The following is a 15,952-nucleotide window of genomic DNA, read 5'->3' on the forward strand; positions in this document are numbered from 1 at the left end:
AGGTCAGCAGGAGCTGGGTAATAATGGAAGCTTACCCCATCAGACATGCTGAGGTCTCAAACTCGGTCTTTCCCCTTTCCAGCTGACAAGATCAGTGTCTTTAGTTGCTGAGCCATCACGCCCCATGAATACAGAATAAAGAGAACAGAGAATGTGAAAGTGAAAAACAAAACATACAGAAAGAAAGAAATGATAGTAATTGAAAGAAGAAACTTCTAATTTCATAGCATCATAGAATAAGGGGGCTAGAAGGGATCTTGCTGGTCTTCTACTCCAACTTCCTGCCCAAAGTCTTGATATCATCTCAGACAAATGGTTGCCCAGTCTTTCATGAAAGCATCCAGTGATGGAGCCCCCAAAACTGCACGAGGCAAACTATTGCTTAACAGTTCTTACTATCAGGAAATTCCTCCTTATTTCCAGGTTGAATCTCCTTCTGATGAGCTTCCACGCTTTGCTTCTTATCCTGCCCTCAGGTGCTTTGGAGAATAAATTGATGCTTTTTTTCCTTTGGCAGCCTTACACGTATTGGAAGACTGCTGTTGACTATTCACTAAGCAACAAAGAAAAAGTATATCCTATGTACATTCAGTCTTCTTAAACATTGCTATTTTGCACATTCTAGGCATTTGATTGTTTTCTGTTCTGTATTGAGCAACATATCCTGAGATTTAAGTGATAACATTATTTTACTTCACTATGCTTCTTTACAATTAAGACTCGTTGGGAAGAGGCCAACAAGATTAATTTCCCAGGCCAGATGCTTCCCACCTGATACAGAACCTGAAAGACTTCAAGCCTCAAATCTAATTATTGATTCCTTGAATCTCAGTGGCCAGAAGATGTGTCAAGATAGATAGTTTGAATGAAGAGTAATCTGGGCAATGCAAAGATCCAGCCCTCCACTCCCGTTTGATTTACCTTGCTGATAAACTAGCTCTGACCACCATTCCATATCCTGCCATAATTAATTTATGGCCTATGCTCTTCCCTATTTTCTCTATGCTATCTTTCTCAAATCAATCAAATCAAATCAAATTTTATTTGATTAGCCGCACCCTCTCCAGAAGGACTCGGGGCGGCGTACAATTAAAACACATAAAAATATACAAATATAAAAAATACATAAACATATACATATGCATGTGCATGGAGGAGGTAAACAAACGAATAAAATAGCATTAAAATTCCAATTTAAAATCCCTCAATTACAATACAAAATACAGAATTAAAAAACCCATCAGGAGTGATATGATAAAGCTATGGTTGAGCCAGACCAGCTACTTGGAAGAGGTGGGTCTTGAGCTTTACACGGAAGGAGCGGAGGTCAGAGGTGGTCCTGATATCAGGGGGGAGGTCATTCTGAATAGCCTCTAAGAGATTCTGCATGCTAGCCTTCAATTGGAAGAGACATCAGAGTTCTGGACGTGAACAATGCCACAATTGGAATTAAAGTGGATCTCACTTGGGAGAACATACCGTGATGCTACTTCCACAACACCTTAGACAACTTACGGCTCACTGTTTTCTTAGTCACTTATCTTTTCTCTTTTCTCTGCATGGTGGGGCAACCCTGGTTGAGTAGAACATAGTAAAAATACTGAAGAGCTGTGTAAGAAAGGCTTATCTGGCATAATTTCAATGACTTCAATAAGATGAAAAGTTCTGCAGTCAGCTACAGAATAGGAACAAAGATCCTTAGAGTAAATCTTCACCTTTCACCAAAATGATTAGCAACTAAAACACAAGGTCCAAGCTGGTAACTCGTCTCCTTTGGCTGAGTTTGCATATCCTGCTTACAACACCCGATCAGTTTACACAAGGTTTATTCAACCTAATTTTCTGAATCATGAACGCCTGGCATTTAAGTCCTCGCAAGAGGCTTAGCTAAAATGTGGCTTGCTGATTTTTGTTTCAGGATATTCCGTAAACATAATTTGTCTCCTCCTTTAAGAACTAGTTTAAGGAAAAGGGAAAACTGCCTTTATTATCTGAAGAAGCTGCCTTTCCCCCCCAACAGATAGACTTCTAAGATCTTTAGGACATGCAAAGATAGACATAAAGGCGGTGGAAAGACCTCGTATCTCTCTTCAGTGCCACTGGTTGGTTCAGCAAATCCATTGGCTGAATGTGCCATTTGCAAACCGCCAAAGCCAGACTGCTGTCAGCAGAGTTTTTTCATTGCCACCCTCAGCAAAATACCTGGTCCTTGGAGATTAAACCAAAAGGGTGGGGAGATAACGGGTTGCAACTCAAAAACGATGTCATCGGTTAAGAAGTCTAATTAAGGCCATAGAGGCCTAACCACGAGAGTGAAAAACTCTTAATTCAGCAAGCTACAGGGCCATTAGTGGCTTTTAATTACCAATTAATAACTTCCACGCCTTGGGCCCCAGGTTGTGGCCTTTGCTGATGGATCAAAGTATAAACAGAAAGGGTTAATATGTACACATGTCTGCTGAGGGTGGGAGGAGGAGGAGAAATTACATTCCCTCAAGGGTCAATGTGCAGCCAACTTGGTGTGGCCAATTGGCCGTGGCCAACTCACTGCAGGACAGTTTGCCACAGGAGAAGAGTTGCACTTATATCGAAGAAATAGTTGAACAGAATCATTAAAGGAAGGATGCCAAAGGAGGGAGAAAATGAAATGTGAATGACAAAAATTAAAATATTTTTAAAATTATTTTAAATAGTTAAATTGAATTGTTGAATTGTCCTATGGCAAGTTGGCTGTGGTGAATTGGCCACAGTGAATTGGCCGTGGTGAGTTGACTGTCCCATTCTGTTGTTAAGGGCTTCTCCTCCAGTCTCCTGTAGTTTCCCAGGCTCTGGAAATTTAATGGAGAGTAGCTACTGATGGAGAGCAGGCTGATACAGGATCTTAGGGAGAGGCGCCAATTGAAGACGGAGCAGGTTTCCTCGAATGTGTTGACGCCAGTTAATCTAGTCCGAACAAGTTTCCCTATTGAATGGGAGGACGGAGAGTTTTGCACGTAGATCTTCACTATCCCCCCCCCTTCACTTTACAGCTCTGCTTGATGCTGACTCATGGTGACGAAACACCAAAGCTTCATGTCCAGCACAACATGCAAAGGCTATCAGAAAAACAAAATGGATTCAAAGTAGAACCGTATAAGAAAGGAAATATAATTTAAAAAAAATAGTGAAAAAAGAAAATAATTTTTTAAAACAAGCTCCTGATCTTCAACACTTATAAACACATTTATGTTTTGTCCCCCTCTCTCTCTAAAGATAATTTTCTCTTTTCCATAAGTGTTCTTTCTAATCTTCAAACCCATAAATCACAAGTTAATTTTTCCTCTCTTACTAAGCAAAACACAAAAATAAATGTAGTTTTTGATCTTTTTCTAATCCAGTGTTTTTCAACCTCAGCAAAGGCCTCTCATGCTGGCTAGGGAATTCTGGGAGTTGAAGTCCCCATCTCTTAATGTTGCTGAATTTAAGAAACATTGCAACAAGTAATTTTTGTCATCAAAACAACATGGATTCTTTTGGGATTTTAAAAGACAGAAATTTTTTTTGGGGGGTGTCAACAGGGAAAGGGGGGTAAATGAGAAGGTGGGCCTGGATGGACGTTAGTTACAAGATTCTGGGACTTTTTGTAAAATAGGGGGAAAGTTTCATGGCAAGGCAGTTCAACTATGCAGTATTGTTGATGGTGGCTAAGCTCCAGTAACATGCTATAGTTTGTTGAGCAAATCACAGTTGCCTGAAGTTGCGCAATATACTAAGCCACAAACCATGGTTTGCAAATCCCAGTGACTGGGTCTAAGCCAGAAACACTACAAAACATATTATGATTTTACATGAATGATGATAATAATGGTTGATAATAGTGATGATATTATTCATTCAGCTGTGTCCGACTCTTGGGCGATACGATGGGTCCTGTCTCTCCATGTCTTCTGAACTTGCACTACTTTGGCTGGTTACCGTCCACTGTATTCTTTGGCAGCCTGGTTTCCTTTTACTCCTAACTCTTGCAAGCATAATTGCTTTCTCAAGTGAATTCCTCTCCATAACATAGCCAAAATAAGTGAGATACAGACTTTGCACGTGGTTGTTAAATACAGGAAGTCCTCAACTTACAAACCTACATGAGATGGGAATTTCCATTGCTGAGCAAGGCAGTTATTAAATGACTTTGTACTCAATTTTACCTCTTTTGTCAGAGCTGTTAAGTGAATCATGCAAATCAACAGCGCTGTACTTGGTGTGGGGGACGGACCAGGCCCTTTAAAATTAAGGATGAATCTGGGTTCCCCCATTGACTTTGCTTGTTGAAAACCAACCGAGAAGATTGTAAATGGTGATCATGTGATCCAGGGACATTGCAGCCATTGTAAATACATGCTGGTTACCAAGCACCCAAACTTTAATCACATGATATAGGGATGCTATTATGGTTGTGTGAATATGTTGTTAAAAGTCACTTTTTTCGATATTGTAACTTTGAACAGTTGCTAAACAAATGGTTGTAAGTCGAGGAGTACCTGTAAAGACACTTGCTGATAGCAACTCTCCAACTTTACAAGTAGTTTGTCTACTGAGGAGCTGCTAAGTCCTGAAGCTGGGGCTTCTTTTCTGTGTTCAAACAATCCATCTCCCTTAAGACTACAGTCCAGGGATGTCTGCAGGATGTGGTTAAATTAGTCAAGAAGCTGGCCTCACTCAAAAAAAACCAAAAAACACCACAGCTTGACTTTTTTGAAAACATCCTGCAAACAAGTGTTACGGTTTCTTTCCATGTTCACTTAGAGGTCCTTTCAAAATGAATTTCTCTTCCCGATCAGTAGTCATAGATATTTGTAATGTGGACCAACAAGTCCCTCACAATGTGAATAGTGTCATTAATGTACATTGCAATGCACAGATTTGAGGTGCTGCTTTTACACAAAGATGTCACAGGACATGTGTCATTTTGAGGTTATAGCTCAGGACTTTTGCACTCAAGGGGAGGATATCCAGGGTCTCTCTCTTTAAACAGCAATGTGTATTATTTTATATATGGGGCAAATCACCCCAGCTGTACCAGACTTTTTAAGATTAATAAATAGGAATGTTAGAAAACCTCTTTTTTTATAGCAAGGTAGAGTAGCAAAACCTTGAATGCTGCTTTCTATCTTTCACCAAGCAAAATCATGAGAGTTTTATTTTGCAGTTGCTTCTCATGTTTTCCACTTTCTCAGGAATGAGCAGTTTTTTTTCCTGAAACTCCTTCCTTAATGGTCCATTATTCCTTCCCCGTTCCTAAGCTACGCTCTTTCAGAAGAATGTTAAGTTGTTTTTTTTCCTGAAAAAAGGCTTACCATTGCCTTAACATCTTGATATGGCCACACTATTCTTTCAATACTATGCTGGAAGCATAGATTACAGTAGTCCTCAACTTATAAAAGTTGATTTAGTGACTGTTCAAAGTTGCAAAGTTTTTCCCTGAACGTCATCACTCTGCTAAACAAATAATTCCCTCAACATTGTCAAACTATTTATTAAATCTACATTACTATTACTATTTATCTTCTCATAGTTCCTATCACCTATCTCCTCCCACTTATGATTGTATGACTGTAACTTTGTAGCTGGTGTCCTTATGATTTATAGTTTCCTGGTATGATTTGATTGCTTATTTGTACCTTATGACTATCATTAAGTGCTGTATCTTATGATTCGTGACGAATGTATCTTTTCTTTTTATGTACACTGAGAGCATATGCACCAAAGACAAATTCCTTGTGCGTCCAATCACACTTGGCCAATAAAGAATTCTATTCTATTCTATTCTATTCTATTCTATTCTATTCTATTCTACAATGGCAATGAAAAAAGTGTGTTATGACCATTTTTCATACGACTGTTGTGGCATCCCCATGGTCATGTGATCAAAATCCAGATGCCTGGCAACTGACTCTTACTTATGACAGTTGCTGTGTCCTGGGTCATGTGATCACTTTTGGTGATCTTCTAAAAAGTAAGGTTAACGGGGAAGCTGGATTCCCTTAATTGTGTTACTAACTTAACAACAGCAGTCATTCACTTAACAACTGTAGCAAGAAAGCTTGTAAAATGGAGCAAAATTCAATGTCTCACTTAATAACATAAATGTTGGGCTCAATTGTCATAAGTTGAGGACAACCTGTATTAATAAAACAGAGAAGTCTGAAAAGCAGAAGATATTGTGGCTTGGTTTGCACACTGCAGTTAGCTAATATCAAGCTTGTATATTTGTTTTAAGACAGGACTTCTTTTTTTTATTGTCCAAATTTTATTGATTTTAAAAGTTTTACAGGGAAAAAAGTTTAAAAGTTTATTATTATTATTATTATTTTATTATTTATTCAACTTATAAGCTGCTCCCTCTCCTCGAAGGGACTCGGGGCGGCGTACAATTAAATACACAACATATTGCACGGAGGAGGTATAAATAAAAACAATTACAATTTATAAATAACAATAACAATGAAGTTAAAAAGACAATAGCAATAAAGTTAAAAGACATTAAAATGCCCTAAAATTTAAAATTGCCAGGGGGATTAGAAGATGGAATTCTAGTTAAGCCAGGCCGGCTAGTTGGAACAGGTGGGTCTTGAGTTTCTTACGGAAGGAGCGGAGATCAGTAGTAGTCCTAATGTCGGGGGGGAGGTCATTCCAGAGGGCTGGGCCCATCACAGAGAAGGCCCTACTCCTGGGCGCCGCCCTCTGGCACTGCTTAGTGGACGGCACCCGGAGGAGTCCCTCTCTGTGAGAGCGAATTGGTTGCAGGGATGTATGGGGCAGAATGCGATCCCGCATTATAGAACATTTTGACAGTTACATCGTGCGGGGAGGAGAAGCCCCCCTGGGTGTCGCAACTTTTTCAAAAAAGAAAAATAGAAAGTTATGAACATTTACATAGATATTAGCAGTTTTAGGTTTAACACAAAATCATCAGTATGTTTCAATCATTTTACTTTTTATCACTTCCATGAAAGTACATTGTGACAACATTTGCAATAATGTTTCAATTGACTTTTGTGATCTGAGTCTTCTTGTTGTCGCATCCTCCCCCCCCCCCGTCCACTGGCAGAGCCTCAGCCCCTCCCTGCTTTGTTTCTTGTGTAACATGCCCCATGTCACCTAAGAGAGCACTGTGTTTTTTAGTGAAAGCCTCTGCTTCCGCAACTGTGTTAATTCTAATTCTGCTGCCCTCCCAAAAAATCAACATACCTTCTGGTAACAACCACCTAAACCAAATCCCGTTATTGTATAATTTTTTTGCTAAGAAGGAATATTTCCTTCTCTTATCTCTTACTTTCTTTGAGATCTGCTTAAGAATGGTTATTTCTTTATCCTTATATTTTAATGGTCCTCCCCTTTGAGCTCCTAGAACCTCATCTCTTGTGGTTTTTCTAAGAAATTTAACATGAACTTCCCTTGGAACATTATGTGTTCTTGCATAGGCTGAATTAATCCTATAAATCAGGTCAATATCCCACCCAAGCTGTTGTTTATCTCTGTTAATATATTCTGTTAACATTGTGGTCATAATCTCCTTAAGATCTTCATTTTCAACTTCTGGCAAGTTTTGGAACCTAAGGAAAAAAGACATCCTTTCAAATTCCGTTTTTATCACACGATTCTCAAATTCTGCATTCCCCCTTTGGATTGTCTCCAGGTCGTCTCTCATTTAAGTCCTGCAGTTGTTTTTTCATTTTGTCCTGTCCCTTTAAGAGGGCTTGAAGCATCTGCTGAGTAGACAAATCCTTTGAACTCTTTTCAGGGGCTTTAGGTTGTAAGAAAGATCCCAGTTGTGACTGGTGAGCAATGGGGCTGGACGTAGAAGATGTCGGGGCCGATGAGGCCTTTCCAGGCAGTAATTTCTTAGGACCCATCATGAAGCTCGGAGATAGTTATTGTTCTGTACAGAGAAATGGTGTCCGTGGGAAAGCACAGCCGGTAGAGACCACCAAACAGGCAGATCCAAAGGAGAATAAGTCGTTTAATACAAAACTAGAGTAGATAGGTGGATCAAAATATTCCAAATCCAGGGGAAAAACTTATTTGAAGAGGCTCCTGGAGGTCTCTGGGGTGGAAATTAGTTCAAGGCAACAAAGTTTTTCAAGGGAGGAGTCTCATGCACAAAGACAAAGAAGAAAGAGGAAGTGGGCCATCTTGGCCCAGCCAGTACAGGTGGTCAGGAAACAACAAAAGGTTCCCATGCATAGTTTAGAGAAGAATCAGTTCAACCATCCTTTCTCTCGCAAGACAGGACTTCTTGATTAATACATATTGTTGCCTAAGCTGTTGCCCTACAAGTGAGTGGGATTGTAAATTCTTTATTGGTTTAGGATGGAAGTTGTAGCTGCATCCATCTGGAGGACTCCAGTTTAAAAATAGTAAACCTGGAAGTAAATGGATGGTCACTCTTAGACTACAGATGGAAGACCCATTTTGAATGTTTCTGGATAAAAAATGAAAACAAAACAAACCCCTTTGGTATTGTACCACACATGTAAACGTAGATATTTTATTTTTAACACAAGAGAAGTAGCACTGCACTAAACATATTTTATTAATTGATCTCTTTCTTTCTTGAAAGGGTACAGGGTCTCCTGCTTGAGTAAGAGGTTGGACTAGAAGACCTCCAAGGTCCCTTACAGCTCTATTCTGATTGATTGATCGTTATGTGAAAGACCTGCTTAACAAGGCTTGAAAGGTTGCCAACCAAAATTCACAAGACCTTCTCTAACAAGAAACATGCAGAAATCATTTGGGAATACATTCAGTAAGCAAAATTCCAACCCTGGTTTATGTTCTTCCACAGCCTTTTCGAAAAACATCAAGTTGATGTCTTTCAAAAAGGGATTCACCCAGGTGGATCCCATCCCATCACTCAAACCCTGTTCTTGTTTCTTGAAGAGGGTCAAGCAATGGCACGAAGCTGGTCTGATCCCACGGCAGATAAAGATCATAAGTCATCCTGTTGGCAAGACAAAACCATTTTGCAACGGGCTATAGTCTTTGTGGGATTTCTAAGGGTGGAAAGTGTATAAGACACTCTGGTAGGTAAAAAGGTCCCCTTCCTTATATGTCACCTGTTGAGACCTCGGTGGCCACCCGACTTTTGGAACAGCCTCCCATCTAAGATTGGAGGGATCTGTATCCATTTTACCTTCTGAAAGGTCATGAAGATGTGGCTCTCCCCTCAAACATTGGAGTAGCATAAGCCTTGAGCTGGGAGGCTGTTTGGTCTGGTGCCTGGGTTATTTCTCTTTTTATGGATTGCTGCAAACAGCCTAGAATTATGCTATGAGATAGGCAGCCAGGGAAGTCTAGTAAGCAAGCAAATAAATCCAACTGGTTAAAGTTCTTTGGTAACTATAGAACTGCGGCAATAAGGATTTTGTTTCTCAACTTTTAGTGTACCTTCCTCTAATTGCAAGAAAATTTCAAGTCCTCAATATGCCTTAACAGTTGTTTTTATTTGCTCCGTGCAAATGAAATTCTATCCAGATGAGCAAGTTCCCAAATCCAATCAGAGCAGAGCTGGAAGGGACCTTGCAGGTCTTGTAGTCCAGCCCCCTCCTCAAGCAGGAGACCCAATTGTCCAGTCTCTTCTTAAAAACCTCCAGTGATGAAGCACCCACAAGTTCTGAACGTAAGCCTTTGCACTGCTTGATTGTTCTCACTGTTAGGAAATTTATCCTTAATAATTCTACGTTGCTTCTCTTCTTGATTAGTTCCCATCCATTATTTCTTGTCTTGCTTTCTGTGCTTTGGAAAATAAGTTGACCCCCTGTATTTTGTGGCATCCCCTGAAATATTGGAATATTGCTATCCTACCAGGTTAAGAGTGATGAACGACATTAACCGTATCCCCACACCCACCCCAGCAGCCAGCGGGGAGACCGTCTGCATGCTGTGTCACGTGAATCGAGAAGGGCGGCCGCCAGGTCTCCGGGGCTTTCTCCGCCCAGACTCCGCCTTCAGCAAACCTCTGGCCTGAGCTGGCGAGATCGAGTGGTCGGCGGCGGCTGCGCACGTCCTCCTGGATCGCTCACCAGCTTTATAAAAGCGGCGCGAGTCCCTTTGTCCGGCAGAGCTCGGTTCCTGCTTCAACAGTGCTTGAACGGAACTGGTTCCACCGCCTTTTCTCTCCTTTTTTTCTCTCCGCCTTGGATCGCCTCTTTCTTCCTTCCTTGAGTGGAAAACAGACGAGGGAGCGACTCGCTGCTTGCCGATCTTCCTCCTCCAGCAGGATCTCCTTGGGCCGGACGCCTCTTCTTCTGCCCTCTTCCAGACCACCGCAGAAATGGACTCCCAGATCCGCCAGAACTACCACCGCGACTGCGAAGCTGCCATCAACCGCATGGTCAACATGGAGCTTTATGCCAGCTACGTCTATCTCTCCATGGTGGGTAAGGGGCAGTAGGCACGGGGCAGTTTGCGTTGAGGCAGTTTGGTCAGATGGTTAGCTAAGAGCCCTAGTTCTAGTCCCACTTCAGCATGCAAGTCAGCTGGGAGACTTTGGGCCAGTCCCTTTCTAATTTGACCTAACTCACAGGGTAGTTGTTATGGGAAAATAGGAAGAGAAATCCATTAGAATAGAATTAATAGAATAGAATAACGAAGTTAGAAGAGACCTCGGAGGTCTTCTAGTCCAACCCCCTACTCAGGCAGGAAATATTAGGTATGTTCTGCAATTAGTGATAAAAATAAAAGGGATCTAGGGCAGCCTGCCTCTGCACCCCTTATCCCCAGCCTAGCTTAGGATGATGGGAGTTTATCCCCTTCCCCATCTGGAAGTCTGTGCAAGGCTGATAAAGAGAGGCGTAGCTGTGGCTCTACCATGGGCGGTTAGTGTAGTAAGTAACCTAAGGCGCCTTTCTTTCACTGAGTAACTTGTTCTCTAGGGAAATCATCAGAGAATTGTTATCTAGGAAAAGAAATGATGGCAACCGGGAAGGGTCAGAGTGATCAGATTCGGGAAAGAGGTAAACAGCATGGAAGCTAACTTCTACACACGCAGTAATTGACTTTGCACACCCACGGGCATTTCAGACACATGGGTGCTCTGGAAAACAAACGGAAGGCGCAACCAGCCTCCTTACTCAGGCGTATAGCTCTGTCTTAAACAGTAGGAATTAGCTTACCTGATAATGATGCATCTGACATAGTTTCAATCCAGGCATTGTCTCTCAACCTTGCCAATTTTAAGATGTGGCCTTCCAGCTCTCAGAATTTTCCAGCCAGCAGTGAAGTCCACACATCTTAAAATTGCCATGGTTGTAGACCAGTCTTTTTCAATCTTTTAACAACTTTTAAGATCTGGGGGCTGAGGAATTCTGGGAGCTGAGGTCCAGCATATCTAAAAAGTTGAGAAACGCTGATCTAGATCAACTATGCTGCCTGCAACCTCCAGAGTTCTGTGAGAATCTAGTAGTTCAACATGACAGTTTATAATCACAAAATGTTAAGATCTTTATTCCTTTGTTTCATTTAACTTTGAGAAATGTTCTTCAGGTATGTCAAGTTTGAAGAACGTCAGTTTCTTTAGGCCATCTCCATGCTGACTTGGGAATTCTGAAAGTTGAAGTCCACTCATCTTAACATTGCCAAGTTTGAAAAAAACATTGGTGTAAGAACTACAGATTAACCCTGCGGCTACTATTCTTCTTGTTCCAGTCCTGTTATCTTTTCTCATTTGTCCAAGGAGCCGTTGGATAGATCTACACCAGAAATATAGAGATAAGCCTACTGGAGCACAAAGACAGATTTCTGTTTCTTTCTGCAGGCTTCGTATTTTGACCGGGACGATGTGGCTCTTGCAAACGTTTCCAGCTTCTTTCGGTCTCAGTCGCATGAGGAGCGGGAGCATGCTGATAAGTTGCTGAAGTTTCAGAGCCAGCGTGGTGGCCGGGTCCTCCTACAAGATATCAAGGTATAAGAAGTGTAGCCCGAATTTCTGCTTCTCTAAGAGATATTGGGAAAATAGTATTTTTTAGTCTGGTTGCCCTCCAGATGTTTTAGAATTAAAAATCCTATTACTCAATGAAACACTATGGGGAGGGGGCGACATTGGGGCAAGTTTTGGCTTGGAAGAATTTCCCAGAAACGGCAACTATGTCCAGGTGCTGAGAGATAGGGGAAAATGCTTCAAAGAGATTCCATCTTCATTAACTCATCAGAACTACAGCTGAGATTTTCCTCTTATATTTTTCAAACATCTGCACAGTTAGTCCTTGACTTATGATCACAACTGAGCCCCAAATTTCTGTTGCTAAGCGAGACAGTTCTAAATGAGTTTTGCCCATTTCACAACTTTGTTAAGTGAATCATTGCAGTTGTTAATTAAGTAACAAGATTGTTACGTGAATCTGGTTTTCCCATTGACTTTGCTTGTCAGAAGGTTGCAAAAGCTGATCACGTGATCCCGAGACCCCGCAACCGATGATTCAGTTGCCAAGCATCTGGATTTTGATCATATGACTATGGGGATGCTGCAATGGTCATAAGTGTGAAAACAGGCAAAAGTCACTTTTTCCCAATACCATTGTAACTTCAAATGGTCCCTAAACTGTTGTAAGTTGAGGACTATCTGTATTTATCCCTTTCTGAATTAGTGTCATTTCTGATTTGCTTGGTCTTGCCAGCTGTTTTAAGCCTATGGTCCTTATTTAGTGTGGCTCTTCTGAGTTTGATGGAAATTGTAATCGCAGCAGATTTGGGGAAGGGGATGTTATAGGGTGCCTATAGCAAGATTGGCAGGCCTCCCTGAACCTGGGTTTATATATCACACTGAGCCATAATGGCTGTATTCATAAAATCCAATCATCCTTGAATAACTTAACTATGGTGATTCAGTTAATTACTACTGATATTGATATCCACAATGCAAGAGACCTACGAAGTTCTGCAGATCCTTAAAAAGCTCTGGAGTTTGCTTTTGTTTTAGCCCCTGGGGCTTTTTTTGGGGGGGGGGGAATGTGTGTTAAGCCTGTTTGCACACGTTCCTTTTTAAAAAAAATAAATAAAGTTGCTTTATTTATGCAATCTTCCCAGAATCATCAGGCAGTCACATAGACTTCTAAATTTAATAAACACATTTGACCATCAACTGACAATGCAATTTGGGTTTGATCAGGCCATGCATTAATTAATGTACATTTGGCTAGTCATGCAAACTCAGCCATTATTGGGGTTGGCTTAGTATTATCTATTTGCATCCCCCCTTTATTATTTTTACAAATAACCCAAGGTGGCGAGCACAGCCAGCACACCTCCCTCCTCTTTAGTTTACCCAACAAAACAAGCTTGAGCTGAGAGAGAATGACTGGCCCACGCCACCCAGCTGGCTTTCTTGGCTAAAACAGGGCTTGAACTCACGGTCTCACGGTTTCTAGCCTGGTGCCTTAGCCATTAGACCAAACGAGGCATTGTTGTCTATGAACTATGCAACTTTGGTATGTGAACTCTGGTCTAGCATAATAGCTAAATAGCAGCTGCCCTCTCAATTAGCCTTGCCAAAGTTGCTATTGTGGGATCAAACATATCCAGCCATTAAAAAGAGGAGCCACAAGATCTAAACAAGGTGCTTTCCCTCCACAGAAGCCTGAGAAAGATTCTTGGGGGAACATCCTGAATGCCATGGAAGCAGCACTCCAGCTGGAGAAGAGCGTTAACCAGGCCCTTCTGGATATGCACCGTTTGGCGAGTGATCAGGGAGACCCACATGTGAGTCTTATGATTGGGGGGTATGATCAGAATTCTTCACCCTCACCACCAAATTCCTACTAGATGCTCACGTCCCCAGTCTAAGTAAAATTCCTTTGCACGCACACAAAAAGTGGACTAAAATTGTCTTTTACTTCATGGAAAGCAACACCATCAAGGTGTTGATGGCAGTGGAGATAAGAGAGCAAATTAGCAGTAAAACCCCATTCAGTGATTTAAAGGTGATCCATAAAGGTGTCTTCGAAGCAGTAAATCTGAGACTTGGCACCAGTCCAATTTGAGTCCTGTGCTAGAATATCGTGTACATTTTTTTAGAAATAAATGGTCAAAGTTAATGAACGGATGTGTGGTTAGAATGATGCTGACCCTAGAACAAGGTTTTCCAACTGTGGCAACTTAAAAATAGGTGGACTTCAACTTCCAGAATTCCCTTGCCAGCATGGAGAATTCTGGAAATTGAAGTCCACGTATCTTGAAAGTTGCCAAGGTTGAAAAACCATGCCCTAAACACTGAGACTGCAAGCTGTGCATAACTGTATTGTCTGCATTTCTTTCCAGCTGTGTGACTTCTTGGAATCTCATTACCTCAATGAGCAAGTCAAAGCTATCAAAGTCCTGGGTGACTACGTTACCAATCTCCGGCGCTTGGGTACATCCCAGGGAGGGCTTGGCGATTATCTCTTTGACAAACACACCCTCGGAGAGAGCAGCAGCAGCTGATTTCACCTTCCCCCCAATTCCTGGTAGCCACTTCCCATGAACCCATAAAAACCAGCCCACATCCATCACTTTTGCTGTGCCCCGGTCAAGGAGGGCTCCTACCTGCCATCTCACAGTTGGCATGCTTCCAATAAACAAGGGTTCATCTGTTTTACATTTGTGTCTGTGTGTGTACTTGTGCGTAGAAAGTTGGCTGAGTGACTAAGGGGCCACTCTCTCAACCCAAACTACTTCATGGGACTATAATGGTGGAGAAAATGAAAGAAGGGACAGTATATTCATTATTATTTCTTACCTTGAGTTACTTATAAAGTAATAAAGGCAGGCTAAAAATCTTAACAATAGATAAACTAGATAAATAAAATAGATAAATATTATTTTCTTTAGATGGAGGTTCATGAAGGGTGGCCTCCAGCAATAATGAAGTTCCGTTGCTTCAAACCTTCATGAGTTAAAATGTGGTTTATAACTTACTTCTTCAAAAGGAAGGAGAGAATTTCTAGGTGATGGGCAGGAGCTATGTTCCTGGACTGAATTATATACTGAAACTGTTTGTTTTCTCTTGCTGTCAATACAGCCCTAGGCTGCAATGATTTCTTGTCTTCTACCCAATGGGATGTGTTTGTATAGTAGCTTAATTTATATTGCAGGTGTTAGGTGTCAAATTGTCCCCATTCTATTTTCTAATTCTTTGGGCTAAACTATAAATCCATAATGTGTGCCTTTTATTGGATCATATACTTTAGTGGGAGGAAGAAGGAAAACAAATGTATATAAATCAGCTGGGATATTGCTGTCTGCAGCATTCCTAATGCTGTTCAAATTCTCTTGCCACAAACCCCTTAATGTTCCCTTTCCTTAAATAATTCTAAACATGACTGGCAAATTGAGACAAGTTTTAACCCACATTGTGCAAAGCAAATGCTTGAAGTCTCCAGACAATACCATCACAATAGATATATAGACAGCCCAGATATAAAGCTAGTTCATGTGATCCAATATGCAGAAAAATCAAGTAAATTAAATGAGGTGGGAAATATCGAACTTCTCAAGCTATTTTGATGTTCTGTGACTGCTTCAATCCCTTCTCCCATTCCATTAAAGAATACAGAAGCTGCTAGGACAGCTTGTGTACCTTTGCTGTGAAAACCATCCACCCATTTTTTTGTACATCTGGACTGAAGTTTAGACTTCAACTTAATGGGACAGATTTAATAATTGGCCCAAACAAAGGGCTTTATATTGTCTCTAGAGCTTTAATTATGCTCTTGATTGTAGTTTAATTACTGAAATACTGTAATTGAAAACAACAAAAAAGAACAATCACCATCACAAGGGCATGTTAAGATTTTATTATAAATGAAAGCAAACTTCAAGGAATTGTGATATGATACATGTCTGTTCTGCAAGTCCCTTGGACTGCAAGGCGATCAAACCGGTCAGTCCTAGAGGAGATCAACCCTGACTGCTCTTTAGAAGGCCAGATCCTGAAGATAAAACT

At 41.1% G+C, this 15,952-nt stretch overlaps 1 protein-coding gene across 1 annotated transcript; it reads left to right on the top strand.

The window, feature by feature from the left end:
- Positions 1-10,003: 10,003 nt before the first annotated feature.
- Positions 10,004-14,605, top strand: LOC309402151 (ferritin, higher subunit-like). Its single transcript, XM_081971784.1, has 4 exons — positions 10,004-10,411; positions 11,792-11,938; positions 13,606-13,731; positions 14,290-14,605. The coding sequence occupies exons 1-4, from the start codon at positions 10,310-10,312 to the stop codon at positions 14,449-14,451; spliced, it is 537 nt and encodes a 178-aa protein (XP_081827910.1). The 5' UTR covers positions 10,004-10,309; the 3' UTR covers positions 14,452-14,605.
- Positions 14,606-15,952: the final 1,347 nt, after the last annotated feature.

This window comes from Natrix helvetica, assembly GCF_964273705.1.
Source record: "Natrix helvetica genome assembly, chromosome: Z".
Taxonomy (NCBI): domain Eukaryota; kingdom Metazoa; phylum Chordata; class Lepidosauria; order Squamata; family Natricidae; genus Natrix; species Natrix helvetica.

Coding starts and splice junctions, on each gene's coding strand:
- LOC309402151 (XM_081971784.1), top strand. CDS start 10,310: ATGGACTCCCAGATCCGCCAGAACTACCACCGCGACTGCGAAGCTGCC. Junction 10,412..11,791: donor GCTACGTCTATCTCTCCATG/GTGGGTAAGGGG, acceptor TTCTTTCTGCAG/GCTTCGTATTTTGACCGGGA. Junction 13,732..14,289: donor GTGATCAGGGAGACCCACAT/GTGAGTCTTATG, acceptor ATTTCTTTCCAG/CTGTGTGACTTCTTGGAATC.